General features: G+C 47.5%; 1 protein-coding gene across 9 annotated transcripts in view; it reads left to right on the top strand.

Annotated features, from left to right (window-relative positions):
- LOC149866753 (rap1 GTPase-activating protein 1-like) overlaps positions 1 to 25,955 on the top strand; it is a 119,876-nt gene that overhangs the window by 55,167 nt on the left and 38,754 nt on the right. For 8 of the 9 annotated variants that reach the window (XR_016441945.1, XR_016441944.1, XM_090044111.1 and 5 more), the window contains 3 exons: positions 2,290 to 2,424; positions 20,676 to 20,825; positions 22,952 to 23,055. Coding sequence is in view for 7 of the 9 variants with exons in the window: in XM_090044111.1 (XP_089900237.1) it covers positions 2,290 to 2,424; positions 20,676 to 20,825; positions 22,952 to 23,055 (389 nt within the window). In the remaining 2 variants the exon portion in view is untranslated. The remainder of the gene's footprint in view (positions 1 to 2,289; positions 2,425 to 20,675; positions 20,826 to 22,951; positions 23,056 to 25,955) is intronic. The other variant, XM_090044107.1, reaches the window with a different exon arrangement.

Raw genomic sequence — 25,955 nt, 5'->3', positions numbered from 1 at the left:
AAAACACGACATTTGTCTTACTTTGGGGCAGGGGAGGGGTGGCATGCAAAAAAAATACAGTATGTGTGCCATATTAACTCAGTTACATGGTACATTCTTTGTCTTATAGAATACATGGTATAGTGTAAATACTGCTCTATTAAAAATGCAGACTGAAACCCAGAAAAAGAATTGCAATATCATACACATATATGAAATGTCAGGATTCATGTTGCTGCTGGAACTTTAACATTTCTGTGAGCTACAACATTGTGTAGTGAATAGAGCACTGCCTTAAGGTGCAGGAAGCTTGTGTTCTACTCTTCCACTAGCCTGCTGTGTGGCTATAAATAATCAAGTCACTACTCCTTTCTGTCTTCACTTTAAAAAGACCTAACCTACTTTGTAAAGTGTCTTGAGACTTACTAATGAACAGATGCATCAGAGACAGATGTTATTACCAGGGATCCTGGTTTTCTCTGTTTAAAAATCCCAAATTCTGATTGAAAAAAACCCCAAATCTGTATTTTCCTGTAATTTAGAATGAAACACCACTTATATATATAGGTATCAGTATATAACAGAGCACTTGCAGGGGTGTAGTGGCAGCAGCATGCAGCTCACAGCTGACTGTAATGCCAATCAGACAGGGTTGCCTGATTGGGAACAGGGCCCAGCTGTTCTTTATAAGAGTTGGGCCCTGAATAGCCTAGGCAGCAGTTTGCTGCTGCAGCCAAAGGAACAATACTTGGCTGAGCTGCTGCCTTTGGATTATCTTTGAGGGTAAGGGGTGGGGCTATGGGGAAGGAAGAGGCCCCAGGGTCCTGGGTATGACTGAAAAATGCACCCTGCTGGGGAAGGATGGCCTGGTGGAGCTACCTGTGGCGGGGTAGCTCCCCAGCAATGCCAGACCAGTTGTCTTCCCAGTGAAAGGTGAGTATAGGGTGCCTTCTAACCCCAGCCCCACATCCCTGGTGAGTGAGATCAAGCAGGAGAAGCCCAGACTCACTGAGAGTACTGAGGCAGGGCCCAAGTCAGTGAAGGGATCTGTGGCAGTGCCCAGACTCCTGGTGGAGATCTGAGGCTGCATATAGGAGCTAGAGTGAAGCTTCAGCGGGTAGGGCCCTGAGCCTTGGGGAGGTATCAATGAAGCTCTCAGGGCTAGGGATAAGGCAGTGAGGCCCAGAGTGTGTGGGGCTTGGAGGCCATGTGTGTGCGTGTGTGTGTGTGTGTGTGTGTTGGACCATGAGTTCTGGTGGTGAATGTGTTCTGGTGAGACTCTGGAGCTTGGGTCCCAGTGTAACCCACTGGAGAAACATCTGCAAGGCATGGGACATGATAAGGGAAGGTCGGAGTCATGTGTAAGGCCCTTGTCATTGGGGCATGCAAACGGGATAGCCTCCCACCTGATTAACACTGGATACATATCAATAAGGTAAGGCAGGTGGTTTGCCCAAAGGCAAATGGGCGGGCCAATGAGTGGACTTCCCCTGGGACACCTATTTGTTATACAGTTGAACACAATATTTTATTGATATATTTATGATTTTAAAGCCATTTGGAAGCCTACCAGTGCCTCAGTCATTATAATAGAATGAATTCTAAATACCTGTATATCTTGGCACTTGATTTTGGTTTTTTATTATGGAAAAATCAGAGCTCCTTCTACCCGCTTCACTCACCAGGACACAGGTCCAGCTATGGATTTACCTGGAGGGAGCTGCAGGAGCTACTCTCTACCACACTGCTTGGATGCCATGTGCATGTGTGCGCACACACGTGCATATGCTCCCCTGTGTCCTGCTCCCCCCCACCCCTGAGCAGCCCCTTGCAGACAGGAACTCTGTCAGCCTGCAAGGGGAAACCCACAACTTCCCAAGTTTTTCTCCTTTAAAGGATAAAATCTGCATTTTTCTGCATTTTTTTTCATGGCAAACAGAATACCCAGATCCCTGGTTATTACATGCCATGTATTGACTTGGTACGGGACAGACAACTCATTCTTAATGTTTTATTTATCACCTATTTTAAATGTGATTTCCTCGGTTTTTCTTAAGGCCACTTGGAAAGTATAAATAGAAATGAGGAAGTTAATGCAAAAAAGTCTAAGACGGTATATCTACCGTCAGTTTTGGAGGAGAACAAGGAAGTTATAGAAGGTTCTACATCTGAAAGGACAAAGAAAATACAGTTCTTCTAGCAGAGAAAGTGAAATGTATCCAATCATGTCTGCCACACTAGAGATTCCAGATTCTGTCTGTTATACTTTCTTTCTTCCTTACCACTCTTCTGTCTCTGTTCCTGGTACAGGAGCGCACCCGCAGTGCCCTCTTGGAGAGTCTCTTTGAGGAGCTGCAGCTTCGCAGCCGCAACATGATGGGCCTGGCCTCTGGGGAGGATGACAAGATGGAAAATGGAAGTGGTGGCTTCTTTGAGAACTTCAAGGTGAGAGATTTGAAGATTGCTGCAGTCACTTGGGCACTCTTATGCAAGCTGCTGTCGCCCATCCCAAACTCCATTTTGAGGTCATTGTATCTGTTGGGCCGCTGTGCTTGGGACGGGAGGGAGTGGGGAAATGTGCAGCCTGTAGTTCTCATTAGGTTTTAATAAACAATCAGGCATGAATAAGAAATACACACCAACTTTTACTGTGAAACAGAAAGTAAGCTCCTGCAGACCTTTTGTCTGTCTCTAAGGGATGGTCTCCCAATTCCTAAATTTCTCAGTCATCTGAGTTAGGAAGTATCTCTAAATTATAACTTCCAACACTTAAAGAGCCAGCCAGGACACCTTGAATTATGCTTTGTCATGCCTCTCAGAAAGAATGCATTTTCTCTATCTCTGTCCTCCCTTTCCAGGAAGTGCTGCTGGCACAGTCCAGCATGCCATGTTATTTCTAAAGTCAGACCTCCTGGGTAGGATGAAGTGAACCCTTTCACCTCCTCTCCCTATCTCTTTTTGGCATCTGACAGAGGGGAACTTGCTCCTCTGATACACAGACAAGAGAACAGGAGGGAAGCAGACCCTTTTGTTCTCCTTGGAGTATGTGTCCACACACACACACTTTTCAGTTGTGGGTATTCTTAGTCCCTGACTGGAAATGGTTTTTGCTTTAATAGTACAAATAAAGCATGCTGGAGCCCCACATCCCTGAGGGTATAAATGGTGGTGTGCACTTCCCACTTCCTCTCTTCTGCCCAGCTGGTATGGAGCACTTGGCTGGTCAATACCTACTTCTCATTTGAGGCTGACCTGCCCCTGTTTCCCCTAGTTTGCACTTTTCTTTTGTAATACTTTCTCTCTCTCTCTTTCTTTCTTTCTCTCTCTCTCTCTCTCTCTCTCTCCTCTTAATTTAAGGGTGCAGGATTCCTATATGTGAGATGGAGGCCTTAATGGTCTTTGCCTCCCCCCTTCTCCTGCTTTGTTCCTAATGTTTCTTCCTCCACACAGTGTCTTAGTCCCTTTACCTTTTTTAAGACAAGACCATTTTTTTTTTAAAGCTTTTTCCCATTTTGGCTTCTTTCTAGTCAGGAAGCACTTTTAATGACATAAATGAAGTCTCCTAGCTTTGGAAATGTTCCCTCTTGTACAGAACTTATTCACATTATCCATTCCCAGTGCCTTTATCTGAGACTCGTATATGCCTAACACGAGTCCTTAGCTACTGCCCATTGGACGATAAATTAGGAAGGAGAGGGAGATGCATCTCCATGAGAAGTTACTCTGATCAAATCTGGATCTGGCTCCAGCAGTACCTCCTTGCATCAACACTTGTCCATCACAACTTATCCACAGAAGCACCTATTGTCTCTGGTGCCACAGAAACTGATATAAGTGTACTGGTCTAGATCTCAGTCCCCAGGGTGGTCTCCAAGCCAGGTCTCAAACAAGTCCATTTGCTTTTCTGGAAAGCTGCTCATTACTTGTAGTCCTCATAAGCTGTGAAAGACCATCCCAAAACTAGAGATCGAGGCACTGGAACATTAGGCTCTGCGTCATCAGATCAGTTGGTTCCATCGCCCCCTGAGATCCTAAAATTAAGAAGTGTTGGCATAATAATAGGCATTTCTTCTCCATTTCAAAACTTAATGGACTCAGTGGGTTTCTTCCATCCCATCTTACCTCGCCTTTCTGGCCTTGGGGCTTTCAATCCCCCACTGATTACAGGCATTAATTGACTTATTCACTTTGTGGAGTCAGTGTCCTCTTCCTGTACTGCTTCAGGTTGCATGCCTACTCATCATTTGGTTCAGCCTGTCTCTCTGAACATTATCATCCTGACAGTGGTGTCAAGGAAGTTTTCTTTTGCTCTGAAACAATGGTTCTATATCCTTCCTCAGTCAAGGGTGCTGTGTGATTTCTGGATCATTTGCCAAACACCTAGATCTTCCACTGGAGTTTATTAAGCCACCTATTCATACATTGATGGACATCCTATAAAAGCCTGGATCATTGATTAATAGATTCATAGATTCATAGATTCATAGATGCTAGGGTCGGAAGGGACCTCAATAGATCATCGAGTCCGACCCCCTGCATAAGCAGGAAAGAGTGCTGGGCCTACATTACCCCAGCTAGATACACATCCAACCTTCTCTTGAATACCCCCAGGGTAGGGGAGAGCACCACCTCCCTTGGGAGCCCGTTCCAGAGCTTGGCCACTCGAACTGTGAAGAAGTTCCTCCTAATATCCAATCTAAATCTGCTCTCCTCCAGCTTGTGGCCATTATTTCTTGTAACCCCCGGGGGCGCCTTGGTGAATAAATACTCACCAATTCCCTTCTGTGCCCCCCGACGAACTTATAGGCAGCCACCAGGTCGCCTCTCAACCTTCTCTTGCGGAGGCTGAAAAGGTCCAGTTTCTCTAATCTCTCCTCATAGGGCTTGGCCTGCAGGCCCTTAACCATACGAGTGGCCCTTCTCTGGACCCTCTCCAGGTTATCCGCATCTTTCTTGAAGTGCGGCGCCCAGAATTGCACGCAGTACTCCAGCTGCGGTCTGACCAGCGCCCGATAGAGGGGAAGTATCACCTCCTTGGACTTATTTGTCATGCATCTGCTGATGCACGATAAAGTGCCATTGGCTTTTCTGATGGTTTCATCACACTGCCGACTCATGTTCATCTTGGAGTCTACTAGGACTCCAAGATCCCTTTCCACTTCCGTGCCACCCAGCAGGTCATTTCCTAGGCTGTAGGTGTGCTGGACATTTTTCCTCCCTAGATGCAGCACTTTGCATTTCTCCTTGTTGAACTGCATTCTGTTGTTTTCTGCCCACTTGTCTAACCTGTCCAGGTCTGCTTGCAGCTGTTCCCTGCCCTCCGGCGTGTCCACTTCGCCCCATAGCTTAGTGTCATCTGCAAACTTGGACAGAGTACATTTCACCCCCTCGTCCAAGTCGCTGATGAAGACATTAAAGAGTATCGGTCCAAGCACCGAGCCCTGCGGGACCCCACTGCCCACACTCTTCCAGGTCGAAACCGACCCATCCACCACAACTCTCTGGGTGCGACCCTCCAGCCAATTCTCCACCCACCGGACTGTGCAGTCATCCAAGTCACAGCCCCTTAACTTGTTCACCAGTACGGGGTGGGATACCGTGTCAAAGGCCTTCCTGAAGTCCAAGTATACGACATCCACCCCTCCTCCTGCCATTGTTGATTTGAGAAAATCTCCATGGTGCTGTCATGATCTCCTCGGGGGATCTCTTGGTTGGGACCCACAGCATCACCTCAGTTTCACTGAGTATCTCTGGAAGCTAGCCCAGGCATAGCTTCTAAAGTAGGTGAGTCCTTTATTCCTTGGACTCTGAGACCAGGTCTTCTGGGTCTTTCATCCCCTGGCTATCCATGGCCCCAGAGAGCTACATTCTGGCTTAGCTTCTAGAGAGGGACTTTACCTTTCGAAGGGGATGGAGAGCACCCAAAGTCATATGCAGCAAAGCAGGCAGCTCTTCTTAAGCAAAACCGCAGTTAGTAGTTACCTACAATACAGTAGTTGGAGTCCTTGGGCCACAATGTCTAAGCCAGATATCAGGAAGCTTTCAACACAGCCAATACCCGAAGCTGTTTTTCTCTCAAGACATTCAGGGACAGATGAATGTTCAAAGCTTTACTAAATATACCCCAGGTCTAGAAGTACATGCCGCTTAAGATTGGCTTAAACTTCCTGGAACATTTCGTAAGCATACCAAAAAAACCAAGTACTATTCTGAGCTGGTCCTCTGTGAACTGGTTTAATGATGTGTGGATACAGCATTCCATGCCTAGTGTCTGGTCATTCCTCCAGGCATCCCAAACTGCACTGCTCTTGCAACAGATGCAAGGCAAGGGGCTTCTCTGGAATGCAGCCAGGACTCTGTGGTCCAAACCCCTGCTCCCAGGTTCCCCTCCCCACCCCCCGTCCCAATACCAAGGCTAGCAGACTGCATCACACAAACAGAAGTGGTAACTGTTTTTAAGTCTTTAAATCAGATAAAAGTCCTGCCTTCCCCACTTTTGGCACCTGCTTATTTGCTCTCCATCTTCAGCAGCACATCCCTTCCACTGCTTGCTGCTGCTGCTATCCCTGGCTGATCCAGGGGGATGGGCAGCAGGTAGGCTCCTTCTCTCTGTCCAGTCCCTCCAGGTGGAAGCAGGGAGCAGCTCTGGAGCTACCCCACTCAATCAATTGGAGAGTACAAAGAGAGTAGAAGCAGCAGGCAAGGGAAGTGGGGAATGGGAGGAGAGGTGCTACTGAGGACAGAGGAGAAGGGCAGGGAGAGATTCTTACCTGCTTTGGAAACTGCTGCTCCCATGGTGTGGTCTGAAAGAGGGATCCAACTATACCTTTGTACCCTCTTTGGATCTTCCCCTGATAAATGCAGGGGGTGTTGTGTGGTCCACTGACTGTGATGCGTAGGAGGCTGCATACTTCAGGGCACCCCCAAGATCTCTGCAACTTTTCAATGCCTCCTTGAAACCCCATGGAGATTAGCTACAGTTAAGCTTATGGCACTCAAACTAGCTTTAGACAGCAAGAGGGTCCTGAAGATTATTAGGGAATAGAGGAGAATCTAGGACAATATGGGGAAAGCAGTGAAAGACCTGGATGCATGCAGACAGGGGTCAGGAACCAGGTGCATCTAGCAAGACGGGAGCACGAACCTGTGAGGGAACTCGAAGAGTGACTGGTAGAGAGGCATCATGGTAGTGGGGTGGGGGTCTTGAGACATGGGAAGGGGAAAGGAAAAGACCAGGGTTCTGGAGCAGGACAGAGCAAGTTCCCACAAACCTGTGCCTTTAAACAGGATGCTTCACAACCATGCCCCACACGTGCCACCTGCTGGGCTCCTTGCCCATGAAGGAAATGGAGAGCAGATTTAGGATGGGCATTAGAAAGTAAGACTTCATGGTAAGGGTTGCCAGAATCTGGAGCGTTGCTCTCCACTACCTTGGTGGTCTTCAAGAGGAGACTGGGCAAGCACCTAGCTGGGGTCATTTGACCCCAGTGCTCTTTCCTGCCCAGGGCAGGGGGTTGGACTCTAACCTACTGAGGTCCCTTCTGACCCTAACATCTATGAAACTGAAGCATAAGACCACTGCCAGGGCTCTAGTGTACCTAGTCCACTTCCCAGCTCTCCCCAAGGCATCAATCTACTAACAATACTGGCCTCTACCAGGATGGCTGTGGAGAGCTCTGGACATAGGGTTCCATATATCTAATGACCCCATCCTAGTCAAAGCTTCCCATTGTAACCTCCTTCACCGTCTCAAATCTATCCACCTCTCTTGGATTGACTCCACCGATTAGCTGTGCTCTGAACCTGCCTTTCAGTCTCCTCATAAAGGAGTTTTGAATGAAGCCAGACTGCAGGCCCATTTAGATCCTGCTTGCTAATCTCAGACTGTCATCATCCAAAATACACACATCTGAAAACAGGCAGGGGGCGAGGAGGAGGGGGAAGAGCAGGCATGAGGAGGACAGTTTGGACATCAAGAGGTGGAGATGCCCACACGGCAAAAAAATAACAATTTCCTCTAGTTGTCTACACAGCCCTTTCTGGCCCGCATTAACGCGGATACTTACACAGGCAGTTTCTCTTTTCCTGTGAGCGTTTGAAAGGCTCTGTGCAGCTTCCTATGTGCAAATTATTGCTGTGTGTTCTGGGAAATGGTGGGGCAAAAGTAAGGCAGTTCAGTGGCTGGGGGCTGCAATGGGGACCAGTGCCTCCCCATTACTATTGTGGGCATCCAGACACATAACTAGGTCTGGACCTCTGGATTGCCTTGCAGATGCTGAGGGCTCTAGTTGCCTACAAACATCCTCAGGCTTACACTTGTACACCAACAAAAAGCAATAGACTAGCACCAAAATGATGGTTACTCAGGTTGCATTTTTTGACCCTGACATTTCTAGGTATGCAGGCGAAATAATAGAATGCCAACCATAGTGAAGAGCCCCACCTTCACTCCTAGGTCTAATTCAAGGCAAGAAAAAACATTCTTTTCCTGGGTATAAGAAAGTCAGTGAAATGGAAGTATGTAGCATTGCTGTTAAAAAGCTCATTTTTAACCCAGAAATATTATTAAAAAGTACCATAGTCTTTCACAGGTATGCAGTTGTTTTCTGCCCCACCAGCAGATGCATGTGTAGTCAGAAGGTATGTCGTCCCACCTAGAAATGCAGAGTGTTTATATACACAGCTTGCTTTATCATTGTAACCTGGATTCCAGATATACTGGTAAGTCACCTATTGATTTTAAAAAAAAAAAAGAAAAAAAGAAAAAAAAGCAAGAGACATGTTTAGAGCTAGCCTTTTATTGTTTGTACACCCAAAGCACAAGAATATGCATCTAACCCAATGGCCATCTGGCTACCTGCAGAAGCATAATGTAGATTTTCATCTATACCAAATGGGGAGACTGAAGGGGTGGGAGGAAGATGGCATGCAGCTCCGCAGCTGCTCTTCTTGAATGTGCTGAATAGTGTTTTTTTGGGGGGGGTTTCTTCCCCCCCGCCCTCCAATCCAGTTCTTATTTACATACACAGGAGCAGGTTCCTGAGGGGGGAGGGAGGGAAGGTGGTGCAGCCATACCTTCTTTTGCTGCTGGTTTGCTGCTAGCAGTTCTGGTCTTGGCTGCCAGACACATGTGCAGTGAGCTCACAGCCCATATACAATAAGCTCTCCACTGTCACTGCATCCCTTCTTTTTGCCATCCTTGTTCTGCTGTTGCACATACATGGTTTACTCTAACAAGCATTCTCTGATTGATTTGTTTAAATTTATTTACTTTTTTCTGCGTTAGCATACCTCTGGGAACTAGACTGAACCAGTTTTTCCATGGCCATGGAAGGATCAGTTAGCTTGGATTTATGTCTTCATGAAAATGTATAAATAATATGGGAAGATATCATTCAACATTTAGTAGTGTTGCCATCATCCTGGGTTTTTTCACTTTATTTTAGGATCTTATGTGACAAAGTTCCCTTTTTTTACAGGTTTCTAAGAAACTTAACAAAGGGTGTAGTTACAAGTCACAGTTAACACATTCTAACTTTAAAGAATGTTAGTTGCTGTTAAAGTTAGTGCATGCTTTGAGCAGTCACACGTTAAGTGTAAATACTCTCTGTAACATGCACTCCTTTCACCTGCCCAAGCAAGCGGGCAAGCCAGGACTCTGGCTAAGAGGTGCCAAGTTGGTTCTGTGCCTGCCCAGCTCACCTGCTCTCTCGGAAGTATAGGTGACCCAGATTGGGACCCCACCAGCCCCTGGAGGCCTGAATCAGGTCTCCCAGTTCCCTCTCACCCAGACTGGGTGCTGCTCCCCCTTGGCCCAGATTGAGCCTGCCACAACCCCTGCTGCCCTAGATTGGGCCTGCCAACTCCATTGGCGCAGATCAGACCTGCTGTTTTCCACCCCCTCCCCCCCAATCCTGGCAGTCCAGATTAGGCCCACTGCCCTCCTGCCAGCCCCGTTCATGCCTGCCAACCCTTGCTAGCCCAGATTGGACCTGCTGCCCCTCCCCCACTGGCCCAGATCAGGCCTGCCATCCCACCACCAGCCCAGATCATACCTGCTGCCCTACACTCACCTGGCTTGTGCACATCACCCTGGATTGGGCCTTTCCCCCCGGGCTGCTCAGGATGACCCCACTCGCTCAGATCCCTAATCACCACTACACCCTCCCCCCTGCAGCTACCCGCGTCAAGGCTTACCTGTGGCTGCTGGCATTGTCCTGGGGTAGCAGGCAGAAAAAAGGAACCCACCCACTGCTGCTACCACTCTCTGGGCTGGGCTCAGCCTGAAGAGCAGCAGCAGCCTGGCAGTGGCAGCAACAGGGTAGGCAGGCAATTATGTTCCCCTTTCTTTCCTGCTCCCCCAGGACAGCACTGGCAATACAGGTAAGCAGGGGGACACAGTGGGGCAGAGAGGGAGCCCTGAGGGACAGAAGGAATGGGGGTGAGCTCTAAAGGGCAGAAGGGGAGCCCAGGGGGGTGGGGGGAACAGGGGAAAGCCCTGAGGATCAGGGGGAGGAGAGGAGGGAAGCAGAATGAGGGAGTGAGTCTGGAATGAGAGTGTAGTGGGGTGGAATTTTTACTTTTAGGGCTCCCCTGGCTACCCCTACCGTCTCTCTGGGGGAAGGTAGAGCATCCACCTGGGAATGGCTGGGAGTGGTGCCTCCTGGGACACTGGAGAAGTGCTCCCAACTGGCCTTGGGCCTGTGGAGCAGTCTAATTCGGAGCTGCCTAAAACCAGTGAGAGATGATCCTCACTGCTAATCATTAAACCCCCTGTTTTAAGAGCCCTTAACACATATTGACAGTAATGTGTAACAACACCTGAAGATATACCAATTATGGCAGAAAAATGTTCAATGAGTTTCGTTACATCAGTCAGTATTATTAACATTCTTAAGCTAGACAAGTAATATTCTATGTTTGGATTATTTAAGACCTTCTTGTATACCATTTCCTGCTGTGTTTATTGCTATCGAATTGTTTAATTTGATATCACTCCTGGTGTAGCAGGATATGTTTACTGCTTTCTTTACCCTGCTACCATGATAATTATAATGCCTCCTAAGATTCATTTTGTAGTCATGCATACAGCATTTAGGGCCATTTGCTTTAGCCACACTTCTACAGTCAAACTAAAGCCCTCAAAATTGACTCAGGCCAGCAGCAGTATTTGTCGTTTACCATTTTCCTTAGGCCCTTGGGTGCCAGGGATGGGGTATTCACTCAGACCTCCATGCCTCTGAGGTTTTGTCCTTGAGTCAGCATTCAAGAGAGACCAGTGGGATGATAAACAGCTTCATCTTCATTAGGAAACAAGATTCAGCAACACATACACACTCCAGCTTGCAGGGAGAACCACCCACCACCACCAAACTGTACCCACACGGCACCAGGGGAATACTGGATCATTCTGCCACAGGCCCTTCAAAGGTACATTCCATATACTACACCCCCCTTCTTTACTCCGGGAGCTTCCTCTTAAGTAGTTGAATGTTCATCAGTATGTACTTTAACTTGGAACATTTCGGAACATTTCATGGAGCCCGCGGTTGCTAGCATTTGGCTCACCGACAGGGTCTAGCCTTTGCTACTATCACATTACATAGTCCTTGTACTTCACAGGCAACTTCACCACACATCCACTCTTAGTTTGTCTTCAGGTATCTCTGTGGGTACTGGTGGATTCTCTGAAATGTAATGAAACTCTTGCTCTTGGTGGTCTGGTTTTACTTCTGATGTTTGTTCTGCTGCCATATCTTGAGGTCCATCAACTTGTTCTGCTAGTAATGATGAGTAATCCTTTCTTAAGGGTCTTCTGTTCCTCCTGTAGACATTATCACAGTGGGGGTTTACCAGTTAGGAATGCGGTTCATCCCTTTTTGCCATAATGGACGCTGGTACCCAACCTGTACTTGTTTGCATCCTTACTTTCTCCCACTCTCATAGAGGTGGGATGCAGCCATGTGGTCATAGTGCTTCTTCTGGTGCCTTTGATATTTCCACAACTTGTGGGATGCATTTGACAGTAGCCTAGGAGTCAGCACTACTGTTGTAGCAGAGAGGGTACTGTGTAAAAGTCTCTCCATCAGAAGCTGCACTGGAGCATACTCAAGGCGCATAATGGGCAAGTTCCACAGATTGAGTAAAGTCAGGTGTAGATCTGAGCTGTCCTGGAAAATCTCCTTAACACCAATTTGATGGTCTGAACTGTGCAGTGAGCCTGACCATTGGATTGTGGATAACCTGGACTAGAATGGGTGATGGTTATGCCCCAAAAACAAATTGTTTCATCGTGTGACTTGCAAATGGCACGTGATCACAAACAATTTCTTTGGGTATGCTATGGCGAGCAAATGCAGACTTCATTTTGGCTGCCACCATGCCAGCCGTCTTGTCTGGCAGGTGCAAAACTTCAGGGTACTTGGAGTAATAGTTGACTATTACCAAATAACACTGTTCCCATAGGTCAAAAATGTTTGCTGCCAGTTTTAGTCAAGGCAGGTCTGGGATCTCCTGAGCTCATGGGCTCTTTCTGAGTGGGAGCTCTTGACAAGGTGTGCAATTTGTAGTCCATTACTCGATATGGGCATTTATCTTAGGCCAATACAGGATTTGTCAAGCACACACTTTCGACCTTTGTATGCCTTGATGGGGCGAGTAAAGCAATGTCAACATGTTGGTCCTGACACTGCGTGGAATGATTATTTTTGGCCCAATCATGAGGAAATCATCCTGAATCCAGATGTGGTCTCTGAGAGACCAGTAAGGCCTTAGTTCAGGTTTAACTTGTTTTTGTCTGCTCGACCATCCATTAAGATGCTGTGCTCTAAGGGCTTGTAGTTCCGCGTCAACCTTCGTGTGCTCCTGTAACTGCTGGAGTAACTGGCCACTGAGTGGCTCCATTGCAGTCAGACCGTGAACCACCTTTTCTGAGTGGAAAAGATCAGGTTCAGGGGGAGGGGCCAGCCTTGTGGCTCTAGAAAGTGTGTCAACCACTAATATGTCTTTGCTTTTGGTATAGTGAATCTGGATGTCGTATTTGTGGAGTTGCAACAGTGTCCTCTGTTGCTGTGCTGGAGCCTTTCCTATGGGCTTCGCAGAAATCACTTCCAGGAGTTTGTGGCCCAACTGGACCCTTACCTGGGTGCCATACACATACTGGTGGAACTTTGTCATGGCTAAGACAATTGCCAAAAGTTCTTTTTCTATCTGTGCATAATTTTTTTCAGATTGTGTTAGAGCCCTCGAAGCATATACAATTGGTTGTTTCTGCTGAAACAGATATGTTCCTAGGCCATCTTTGGACATGTTGGGTTGGATTTCCAGTTGCTCTGCTGGGTTAAAGTACTTGAGCACAGGTGCCATTGTGATGGTTTGCTTGAGCTTATCCAGAGCTTCTTGATGCTCAGGTCCCCATTGCCAGATAACATTGCTCCAGAAAAGTGCTCTCAGTGGGACCATCAGTCTTGTCTCATGTGGAATGTATTGTGGCAAGTACTGATTGGTGCCAAGGAGTCTCTGAAGGCTTTTTTTTGTCTGTTGGAGGGGGCATCCTGTTGATAACTTCCATTTTGTCATCGTCTGGTTTGACACCATCTTTTGAGAAGAAATGGCTCATATACCTAATGCTGTTGACTAAAAACTGTATTCAGATGTGCTGTCTCCAGGACTTGTTTCAGGATAGTGTCATGCTTATCTTTCATAGTTGCTGCAATGAGCATGTCAATCGTGATTATGTGGATTCCCAGAATGTCACCAAAGCACTCATGATTCTTCTGTTTGAATACTTTGCTAACTGACTTATACCAAAGGGAAGGTGATTGAAGTGCTACCATCCCCATGTTGTGTTAAGGTACACAGCTCTGTTAATTCCTTGTCCAATTTGACTTGCCAGTAGTCATCCTTTTCATCAAGAATGGTGAACGGCTTTTTACCAGACAAGCTCTTCTGCACATCCTCTACAGTGGGAATAGAGGAGTACTGCCTCAACACTGCCTTGTTGCAGTCCCGTGGGTCTAGACAAAGTCGTAGAGAACCATCCTTCCTTTGTGTGATCACAAGGCTATTGCCCCAGGGTGTGGGCTTTATTCCTTTTGTAATGACTCTGATAGTTTCCAGCGTTTTAAGGGTAGTCTTCAACTTGCCTAGGGTTGCATAGGGATTTTTTCTACACCCATGCACAACTGGTGGTACCCCCCGACTGACATAGATGTGGTGGGTACTAGGAAATTGGCCCAGACCTTCAAAAACATCTGGGTGTAGTTTGACGAGGTCTGCCTTGGTGGTAGGTACTGGCAGGGCCATTCCATGGAGTTGTCCGATAAGGTCTAAGGTGGTGCATGGCACCCTACCAAGTATTGGTGGGTCATGATTGTCTGTTATATAAAAAGTTAAATTGGATTCATTAGCACAAGATTTGCAGTGTGCAATGATTACACCTTTTGGTTCGATGCATGCACCACCAAATGCAACCAATGTAACATGAGCTTGAATCTTGCATACTTTACTTTGCCTTGCAGGGCCTTTGCTACATTTACCAGAGTAGTGTTTGCTTCTGCCCCAGTATCTAACTTCATATAGATGGGCAAGTCAGCCAGCAAGTCAGCAATCATAACAGTGCTGTGCCAGGTATTCAGGCTGTCAAAGGTCTGTGAGTTCTGTTATGCTGACATTGTGCACATATATATGGTAGTAACTCCTTTTTCAGACTTTGGAGCCTCTCCCTTTGATTTGTACATTTTTGCAAAGTGGTTAACTCCAGAGCATTTGTAACAAATTTCCCAGAAAACTGGGGACGATCTAGGCTTGTGTTGCTTCCATACCTTTTGCAAACTTTGCCCTTTGCCGCTTGGTAGCCCTCCTGTGGAGCAAAATTCACTGGGTTTTGTTTTTTTTTTTGGCAAAGTGCTATGGCAGTTTCGCTTTCGCTCAACTGTATGTAGGTTTGCTTCTCCAGACTTAACATGAGCCTGAGCACTTGTGAGAGGCTTTGCCCTGAAGATATCCACAGCTTATACTAGGATGAGGGTGGGGTTTTCCAGAAGCCTTTCCTTGAGGTTGCTGTCAGTTTTGCTGAAGACAATTTTGTCTCTGAACATAACATCCTCAGCAGGTCTAAATTCTCAATGCTGTATTCTATTTCTGAGCTCTGTAATAGAATCATCTATGCCTGTAGCCTTGTTGTATGTAAGTTGCCAGAACTCATACCTTTCAAAAGCAGGGTTTTTTCTAGGTTCACAATAGTTCTTGAATGCTGCAAGCACCTCTGTAAGGATTTTGTTATTTGGGTCTGGAAACACACCTTGCAAATTGTTGTAAATTTCGAGGGCTTTATCCCCAATGCAGTGCAGCATGACTACAGTTTTACAATCCTCTTCCTCTTCCTTGGCCTTTGTGACTGCAGGGTATAATTGAAGCTTCTGTTCCCATCTCCTCCAATTCTCTCCAAGATTTCCAGTAAAGGACAATGTTGGTAGAGGTTTGAAGTGCTCCATTATTATTTATTTATAGTTATGGGTGAAAGCTGTAGCCCCCTTAATCAGGCTGCTGATGACTCCACCAAGAGACAGATAACTTCTGACACCATATAATGTTTTGCCTAAGGCCTTGGGTGCCAGGGATGGGGTACTCATTCAGACCTTCATGCCCCTGGGGTTCTGGCCTCGAGTCAGCATTCAGCAGAGACTGGTGGGATGATAAACAGCTTCATCTATATTAGGAAAAAGGATTCAGCAACACACACCCACTCCAGCTTGCAGGGCAAGCCACCCACCCCCCACGAAACCACACCCACGTGACACTAGGCTGAAAACTGGACCATTCCACCGCAGGCCCTTTAAAGGTACATTCCATATATCACACACTTCATACCCGGCAGGTTCTGTTTCTGTTACAGGCCTTGGAGTTGAGGGTTAGCTAAGGTATACCTTCTTTAGGGACCCTGTGCAATAGTGGATCCTGAAGCTGATCCTCATGACTTCCATGGCCTCACCTTTTGAGCCACTTGTACCAGGGAGCCTAGGGCTCATTCTTTCTTTTTAAAGTACCATGTTGCAGATACATCCCAGGCAGCTGAATAGAGAGGCTAGCTGAAAGAGAGTAGGCAGCAAAGAAACATAGCTGCCTAGGCATGAAGCTGCACATTAAGGGAAAGGGGAACACCTGCAGACAGTCAAAAGAACACTGCACACAATATGCTGGCTGCAAGAGTACAGGCAGCTAGACCCCCAGAGACTGAGTGCCTATTGTAGAACCTACCTTACCTTAGAGACTGCAGAGGAAAGAGCTCCAGAGCAGGGGGATGCAGAGGAGCTTCCAAGAGATACTGCTGCTACCCTGGGCAGACAGGTAAAATGCTGCTAGCTGGCAGCAGCATAGGGCTTAGGAAAGGGGAGAGCTCTGGAAATCAGCTGAGGAGCTGATGTTTGGGTTTGGACGAGGTGAGGAATTTGTGTTATGGCCGGGGGATTATTTTTCTGTTACAGTTATGTGTGGACCAGGTTGAAATTGATAGGGGAGGTAGGAGGTCCCAGAGTGGTGTGAGGCATGGGCCTGCCAGGGCAGGACCTCAAGCTTCAGTGTTGCCCAAGAGGGTCAGAATCAGGGCCAAGACCCGGACTCCAGCAAGAGAGTAAGAGAAAGAGACAGGGCCAAGGACCCAACGTCCAAGAGGGCTGGAGTCAGAGTCGAGAATCATAGCACCCAAGAGGGGCAGCGACTACAGCCAGGAGACCACAGCCCAAAAGGAGCAGAGTGACACAAGGGATGGAAAAGCCCACTGAGGTGGGAGATGAGACTGGGGCTAAGTACCCACCGAACTGCTTGATTGGGAACATCTGTGAGGCATGGACATTGTTATAGGGGAGGTGGGAAGCCAAGAAATTAGCCCAAAAGGCAACAGGTGCCTGGGGGAGTGGGCATGTATGGTCCAGCAGAGCCAATTTAGTAAAAGGGATATGCTGACAGGGAAGACAGATTAGGGCTCACTGTAGGATCCATGGACTGCTTCCCCTTTCAAATTTAAGAATATCAAAGTGTGGTACGTAGAAGTGAAGGGAGAGACCCTAGAGCCAGATATCAGCAGGAGCCGCAGAGCCACCACCAGGCATCACAGTTGCGCCTGGGGCTTAGTACTGTTAAATAGCTATATATGAATATGGCATTCAAGCATAAGCAGATTAATACGCAGCCCAGCTGGGCACGAGCCCAGGGGCCTGTACCATTTGAGGCCCTGGCCCCGGAATCCTCAGCAGGGAAGTGAAAGCCATAGTTTTAAATGCGCCCATCTTTGGTGCGAAGTTTAAAACTGCTGCTTACACATTTCCTTCCCTGGGACCTGGAAGTGAGGCCCCTCCATCAATGGGACTGCGGGATGGGGCCCACAAGGCTGGGGTCTGACTGGAAGAACCAGCCCCCAGTCTGGGGGGAAGGGATGGTTGGTTGCTTTCTCAGCCTGATGAAGGGTATTTGTACCTGAAAGCTTGCAAAGAAGAAAATTTCCAATTATGTGAGCTGGTGTAATAAAACATATCAGATTTACCCAAAGAACCTTGTCTGACTATGTCCTTAGACCAACACAGCTACAACCTACACCCCTGAAACTTGGTAAGTTCGAGGCTTTTATGAAAATCCTCTGTGAACTGCCTTTTATCCAAATAAAGTAGTTCTCAGGACCCACCCAAAGTTCCTGCTTACAGTTGTCACTAAATTCCCCTGGAGTCATCAAGTATTCTTACCAACTTTTTCCCCAGTGTCTAGTGCCTCCCAAGAGGAATTTTCTCTGTGGCCCCTTGATGTTAAAAGAGTACTGATTTACTGCTTGCATAGGACTAAATTCTTTCCTAAATTCCTCCCTGCTTTTTGCTGTAGCTGAAAGATCTAAAGGCTTAGATAATAGCCCAGAGAATACTTGGCTTGGTATTAAACTAAATGAAGTTGTGTTATGAAATTGCCAAAGAGACCTGCCCTTGATTATATGTTCCCATTCCACCAGACTTCAGGTCACCTCTTCAGGCTCCCTTTGCAGTGTTTTAATTGCTGACATCTGAAACTCTGCCCATACCTTTGCAAACCACTATGCCATTAGGAAAAACTTTAAAGTAGATGCTGCATTTGGCAGGGTGGTCCTTCAGATTTCTGTTCACCTATGGGACTCCAAGACATACTTTCAGATATATATAGGAATTGCTTTGGAACCACTCACTTTGAGAATTTGTAGGTGGACAAATATTCAAAGAAAAAAAGGAAGTTACCTGAGCTCTTTGAGACACATTATCCATATAAACATTTGAACTTAAACCTCCTTCCTCTCTTCCTCAAACTCATGAGTTATACAGACTCCCTTGTAATGAGGGAACTGTAAGGCAGGAAGTGCACACTGCCTTTGAATCCCTTGGTGTACAGAGGCCATCTGGAGTTGGGACTAGAGCACATTCCACAGGCAAAAATAGTCTCTGGTCAAAGACTTCAGGGGCTGAGCAAGAGAGAATATGTATATCAGCAGTTCATCTAAAAAAGCTCCTGTTACAACAAGTAATTAGTTACACTCCAGCCCCACAGTAACTTCAGCATCTTTAAGATTCCTATCTTGTGGATTCTTTTCCAAACACATATATCAATGTAGTGCTAGTACGCTTTGGAAAACTTAGATGCATTTACACAGAGCTCATTCAGGAACAGGCAGTGGCAGTGATTTTTGAATTACAGTGTCTTCCATCCATTATGGCACTTTCTTGGTGCCTCATAGAGCAAAAAAAAACCTTTTCTTCCCTTACACTACTTACTAGGGGTATGCGAAGCTTTGGTTGCTGTTTCGATTTGGAGGAGATTTGGCCCAATTTGGTGGCTGAATCTCCGAATTGAATCAGGAGACCTGTTAACCTCTCCGAATCGAATTGGATGCCTCCGAATTGATTTGTAGAGATTTGGGCATAGACACAGTTTTATATGTTTTCTATGTACCTTGAGGTACCAGGCACAGCTCATGAACACTGATGGTGTGGCAGATGGAGCATCCCATGGAAGTGTGGGGGATCCTCCATGCACTCAGTGGTAGACCTGGAAGTGGACCAGAAGTCCACTTCCAGGTCTGCCATGGAGTTAATGGGGGACCCCCCCCGCTGACCCCTGGTTCAGCTACTAGCGCCTCCTGGGTCTGGAGGAGCACCCAAGGTCCCTCTGCGGCCGATCGCTGAATCAGGGGAGTGTGAGGGGGTCTCCCGCGTGTTTGGTGGTGGACCCAGAAGTGGACCGGAAGTACTTCTGGTCCACTTCTGGGTCTGCCACCAAGCACACAGGGGACGCCCCTGTGCTTCCATGGGATGCTCCATCCACCCCACCATCTCAGCATTCACGAACAGCGCCTGGTACCTCGAGGTACGTGGAAAAAACATAAAGCTGTGTCTATGGCCAAATCACTGATTCTCCGAAACAGAATCGAATCTTCAGATTTGGCCGAGTCAAATTGGGACAGTGATCTGAATCAGTGAATCGCATCACTGTCCCACAGATCAGGCCAAATCTGAATCAAATACTGCCCGCTTGGCATACCCCTACTACTTATATTCTGCATCAAAAACAAAAAAGAAAGAAACAACTGAAACACAGATGGGAAAGCTGTCCCCACAAGCTCCCACTCAGATTCCCTTGTGAGTTGGCCTTTTGGCTAGCTTCTGGTGTCCTTATTCCTTGTGACCAATGACTGATGAGAAGTCAGCCACCTTGTTTTATAAGTTGAGCTGCTGAGGACTGAATAGACTACCTCTGCATGTACCTGTTGGAGTGGTTGGCACGTTTAGGGCTGAGGCACGTGGGCAGAATCTGTGTATGCACATATCATAGATTTACACTGCCACAACCTGATATGATCCCGGCACCCATTCCAGCCTGGGGCAGGAGCTCGAACCTGTTTAGGTCCCTTCTGACCCTAAGTACTATGAAACTGCTACGGCTATTCTGTCTGTAAACAGAAGATTTCACACTCAGCTCAATACTTTTCACTATTCAGAAATCTCTTCTTCCTTCTATCAGTTGCTGTGCCTCTGTTATTATGCTGAGATGACTTGTATAAGAGGTTGGAAAAGGAGAAATGTTATGGGAAATGTCTACTTTTTTCAGAGTAGAGAGGTTTTGGTTCATAGCTTCATGGTTGTTAGGGGCTGGAAGGGACTTTACAGATCACTGGGTCCAGCCCCCCTGCACTTTGGCAGGAAAGACTGCTGGGCCCAGCAAGATGGGCATCAAGACGCTTTTTGAAGATCGCCAGGGTTGGTAACTTCTTATTTGGAGCCAATATTTAGGCTCAAGACAAAGATTTATAGTGGAGGTGGAAAGGGTTAGTCCCTTATCTTGCACTGAGTAGTATGTAGTATGAGAGGATGCTGGCTTATCAGAAAAATTGTGGTATTTATTTGGTGGGGAATCTCTTCCTATCACATGAGGACTAGATCAACTGAGAAAGAAGCTGCCATGGGAAACAAGATTTTGCAGGCCCTGGGGCATATTCATCAACTGGGACCAAACAGACCTGTCTTATGAATGTTGTTGACTTGTAGTTAGCAGGGAGGATTTCTGTGGTATTGCTTTGACCCCATCCACTTCTGCCCTCCTTGTGGCATTTTTCATACTCTCCTTGTGTGTGTGTGTGTGTATGTCCACATATCTCTCTTCGTCTGCCTCCCTGTCTCCATTTTGTCCAGCGGGTGATCCGGGGCCGCAGCCAGAGCCTGGATACTATGGGTATGGCCATGAGGAAACAACAGCAGCCAGCAACCCCACCAAACCGCCTGGGTACAGCTGGCCTTGCCCTCAACCAGAGTGTCGCCGAGGGCCCCAAGGCTATTGCTGCGGTAAGGTACTAGGGTGGGCTGTGGGAAGAGGCCCAACACCTCTGTTTCATCCATACATTCATCCCTCTTTCCTCACCAGTAGATTTTTGCAGGGGGGCAGACTTACTGTGTCACTGTTTTTCTGCATGCATCTTTTTTTCTCTGTGGCTGTCCTTTTTGTCTGTGATTTCTTTCTGTATTACATTCATATACATACTGGAGCTGAGATTTGTGTAGAGCATGGGAAGAAGGGCAAAGACAGCTTTACATCACTCTTATGTCTTCTTTACCCTGGACTAATCATAGGACCGAGGGCTGCTCTAACTTTAAGAAGGTCCTATGCCTTGGCTTTACCAGGCTAGTGCTGTAAATGTATATTATGAGAACTAAGAACTTCAGGATATCAAAAAAGTCCAAGTTTTTAGTTTTATCAGTCAAACTGGTTACTTTCTTATAACTACGAAACATCTATTCAAGATATTCCTTAGTACAACAACAAATCATCCAGTGGACCAAATGCTCTGAGATGAAAAGTGTTTGCAGTAAGAGAAAAGTTGAACAAGGCACTGTGAAGCCCATTCTTTTACTTGATGTGGCTGTAAAGGACCCTTGGGCAGTGTCACATTATAAACTCATTACTGGTAAAATCTTCCACTCAGAAATATGTGAATGTTCCTGTGGGGTCAGTAGGCTTAATCGGTTTGCACAGAAAGTTCACTTTTATGTTACAAATGAGTATTTCGTAAGCCTAAAATGTATTGCCACAAGAGGATTATGGTTTCTCATTTGGAAAATATGGTTATACCTGGCTGCCTTTGGTTCTGGCAAAGGCGGGGTACGGGGGGAGTGGGGAGCACTGGTCTTTGCCCCCCTGAGAAGTGCCGGCTGCACTTCCAGTTTGCTGCTGGTGCTTTGGGGTTGACAATCAGATGCTGGGGGACTCCCCCCCCCCGATCTGTGATTGGCTGCTGGAGGACACCCTACCCCCCCAGCGGCGATTGGCCACTGGTGCCCCACAGAGCTAGGAGGCACCAGTTGCCCATGGTTCTTGCTATAGAGCATGGGTGCTCCACCTCCAGCCCACAGGCCAAATACAGCCTGAAGAGCCTTGGCATCCAGCCAGTTTTGAAAATTTGGTGGCAAGGGAGCAGTGGTCATTAATATGGTTGCCCTTCCTGCCACACCAAATTCCCAAGCCCTAAGCCCTGCACAGCCCATTGGAGTTGAGTTGCGCTCACTTCCTCCATGGGGCTGGGCTACACCCCCTCCCTCTGCATCTGAATTGGGACCAGGCAACACCCCCTTTTCTCCTCCTTCCCTCTTCCCCCCTTGCTGTAGGGCTCAGGCATGTCCTTTTTCCCCTGCAGAGCCAAGCCATACTCACTTTTCCCTGTAGGCCTGTCTTGGGACTGGACTGACCCTTGCCCCCCTCCACATGGCTGAGTGATGCCCACCACACCCACCCCAGGTGCTGGATGGGGACCACTGCTTGGATCTGACCTGTGGGCAGATGGGGCATTACCCATCTGGCCTGTGTGGCGTGGGGTGGGGAAGGTTGAGTACCACTACTATAGAGGGCTGCATATAGTCAAGGACACCAGTTCTGGGTCAGCCAGGAAGGACCCTGTCACTTGGGGAAATTATCCAGGGGACAATTTTCCCAGCTTTACAGATATTTCAGGCCAAGCAGTACATAAGGCAATGATGAACTGGGTCTGTTGCCTCTTCATCTCTCTGTCTTGTCTGAATCTCCCTCTTTGTGTCTGAGTCATTTCTTCAAATGTACATTTAACCCCGCCTTCCAAACTCGCTGCATCTCTTCTCTCCCTTCCTCTCTCTCTCTCCCTTTTTCAGCTACTGTAACTTCTCTATCTGTCCTTCCATTGCTCCCATGCCATATCCCTTCTCTGTCTTTGCAACTATGTTGATCTCTCCCCCTCTTCCTTACTGACAGCTTGTGTGCATCATCCCATCAGGCTCTGGTGCCTTGGGTTGCTCTGGACAGTGTGATCACACAGGAGAGGAAATGTAGGGGAGGCTCAGGGATTCAGGCTAGAAACTACCTCTCAGTTTCCAGCTCTCTGCAACTTTGCCTCTCCTGTTCTCCTCTTCCCTTTCTATCACTTCTTTCTTCACCTTTTCTCTAGTCTTTTGCCCTACCTGGAAGGAGTCCATCACGTACCCGAGGCAGCCGTTTCCACAGTCGACGCAGCAGTGCTATTGGCATTGAGAACATCCAGGAGGAGAAGAGGTATAACCCATGGAAGCAGGGAGGGGCCAGGAAAATTAGACAAGGGTAACATGATCAAGGTAGTATTGAGGAAAAATTAGGCAAAATGGGAAAAGGGAGACAAAATGAGAGTGATAAAGGAGAGGTGGAACCAGAGAACTGGAATGGGAGTGGACTGATATGGGAAACTGTCTGGGGAACTAATGGGAAACAGAAATGGAAAGAACCAACAGGAGGACTGTGAAGGGAGAGAGAGAGTAAATGAAAGGCAGTGGACAACAGAAGACAAATGCTTCGTCTAGGGGCTCTGACAGATGTGTAGGCCCCCACTCTGACTCATGGTGCGTTACATAAAGTGCCATGAGTTAGAGCAGCCACCCTGACCCAACAGATGTTTGCCTGTTGGGTGTGGGGCAGGGAGTGGGGATCAAGCTCCACTTTGGAGCTGATCAAGCCCAAGGAACCTGCCTGAAGCCTCTCCCCCCTAGCTCTTCCCCCCACCCCAGGAAAAGGGAAGAGGAGCAAGCTTCGGGTTGGGGTTTGCCCAGCCTGAGCTGGAGGGGAGAGAGTTGGTGGGGGCCATGAGGCAAGGGAACTTCAATCTACCCCCAGCCCAGCTCAGTTAGTAGGCAAACTGCAGCCCACAACTCACTCCCCCTCTGCACTCCCCATCCTTTCCTGCAGACAGCACTGGAGGCAGGGTGGGGCTGCATCAGCCTAGCCCCAATCACAACAGATTGACCCAAGGGAACAGAAGTTCCCTCAGGTGCTCCAAAGTGGAGTGCCCTCCTATGATCTCTCACTTGATGAGGGTTAATTTGTTGTGCAATCAGCCACTTTTAAAGCACTCTGCAGCCATGCACCTGTGTCATGGCATGGCTGTACAGTGCTTTCAAGGGGCTGGTTGCTTAACAAATACAACTTCTGTTTGTGTCCTAGGAGAAAATACAGGATAATTCAGGATAACTGCTCCTCCTGTTAAATATGCATTGTAAAAAAGAAAACAACCTTTAAGCTGTTTTCAAGTAGAGGAGAATGGAAGAAAAAGAGAAAGTGGGTAATCTTTTGGCCTTCTAAAGAAATGATTGTGTCATTTTTCTTTTGATGGCTTTAAGCAGATGGACTTCAAGCACAATGCCTGAGGCTTGGGAGTTGCAAACTAAAAAGAGCTCTCATTGGGTGCATCTACATATGCATTTTACTGAAGTCGACTAATTAGGTACGTAGTAAAGTGTCACTGTTTACGTGTGTGCTGGTATTAGGGCACAGTAAATTAATTAACTCCGCCATAAGATAGGACTGTCATTCACAGACAGTACTATCTTATGGCACAGTAATTAAGTGTGATGAAATGCATGTGTAGATGGTGACATGGGCTAGCTGGAGCATGAGGGTACAAAAGTGTGGGGCCTGCTTGGCACGCAGCTCAGTACTTTAGTATTCTTGTACTCCAGCCAGCCCAGGGCTAACCCCATGAGTCTGCTGCTAGCCCAGGACAGCTCCATCCTGGCTCAAACTGCTGCTATCCCAGGTGTATGTGTAGACACTGTGTCTAGGAACAGTTGACTGTGTCTCAAACTGCTCTGGAGTTTATTGTGTTGTGTTATTTTCATGTATAGATGCACCCAGTGAGGAGCATCATGTAGCTTTGTCCCAGGAGCAGCAAGTGGATTTATTTTGACTGAGTTATAAGCGTTGAAAAGTTGTAACCTAAGCAGTAGAAGCCATTTATACCCCTTCATGATGTACTACACTTCAGTTGTCAAAGCCCAATGCCTTAACTACTCTGCAACTATCATGAAATTTTTCCAGTTGTTCCATGAAATCCAAGAACCAGCCAATAGAGTCAATATGGAAGAGGAGAAAACCTTACCTGCCCATCATATGAACAGCAGCATTGTCACAAGGAACAGGGCCTATGCCTTTTTAACCTCTCCTACTACCCTTACCCTCCCTTTTAGGCCTTTACCTAAGGAAGACACTCAGTCTTATTTTAATTTAAGAGAATGTAAGTTTTCTTTTGAGAAGGATTAGATATTGAGAAGCAAGTTCTCTTTAACAGAACATACAAACCAAAAACTATTACAGTACTCAGTTTTTTTGAAGTTTACCTTTTGCTTCTCTTACATAGAAAGTCTCTCTCTACATATAGATATAGATATAGATATATATCTATATATATATATATCATGAATCCCAAGCTTAGACTTCCATGCTTTTGGATGCCTCTTTGGCTGAACCTAGTGTGACCACCTTTTTAGAATATAAAGGTGGGACACATACCTACCTCTCCACCCCCACCACCCCCACCTGCTGGCAGAACAGCTGGAGCAGAGCTGAGCAGCGCGGGGATGGATGCGGGTGCGCACTGTGAGCTTGGGGCTCCCTGCTTTGCTGCCCTCTCCTCAGGAGCCCTGCACCATCATGGCACCTGCCTACCCAGCAGCAGTGGGAGGCACAACTTGCTGCCACCGTCACTCCTGCTGCTGCTGGGGAGGCAGGGGGTGCCTCATCATGGTGGCATGGGACTCCTGGGGGAGGGCAGGAGGGGAGGAAGCCCCAAGAGCTCACAGCATGCAGCCTGCATCCACCCCCACCCTCCACATAAATCTAGGGGGCACAAGGTATGCACAGTGGCGGGGAGCTACCCACCCCCACGGCCCGCACCCCCTGGATGAGCCGCCCATGGGTCTGCTCTGCTCCACTCCCAGGCCCCTGGCTCCATCCACTGCCCTTGCTAGTCAGCACGCCTAGCCCCTGCCCCACTCACTCCCTAACCATGAGGGCCTAGCTCTGCACCCCCCACCCTTGCTCTTCCTATGTCCCCTCCCACCATAGACTTTCCTGCAAGGAGCTGCTCTCCACACTGCCCAGCTGTATTTCCGGCCACATGCATGTGTGCCAGCCTGCAAGGGGAAACC

Source organism: Crocodylus siamensis, chromosome 4, assembly GCF_052110815.1.
Source record: "Crocodylus siamensis isolate JL-2025a chromosome 4, ASM5211081v1, whole genome shotgun sequence".
NCBI classification, from domain to species: domain Eukaryota; kingdom Metazoa; phylum Chordata; order Crocodylia; family Crocodylidae; genus Crocodylus; species Crocodylus siamensis.
This window is presented reverse-complemented; position numbering and strand designations above follow the sequence as displayed.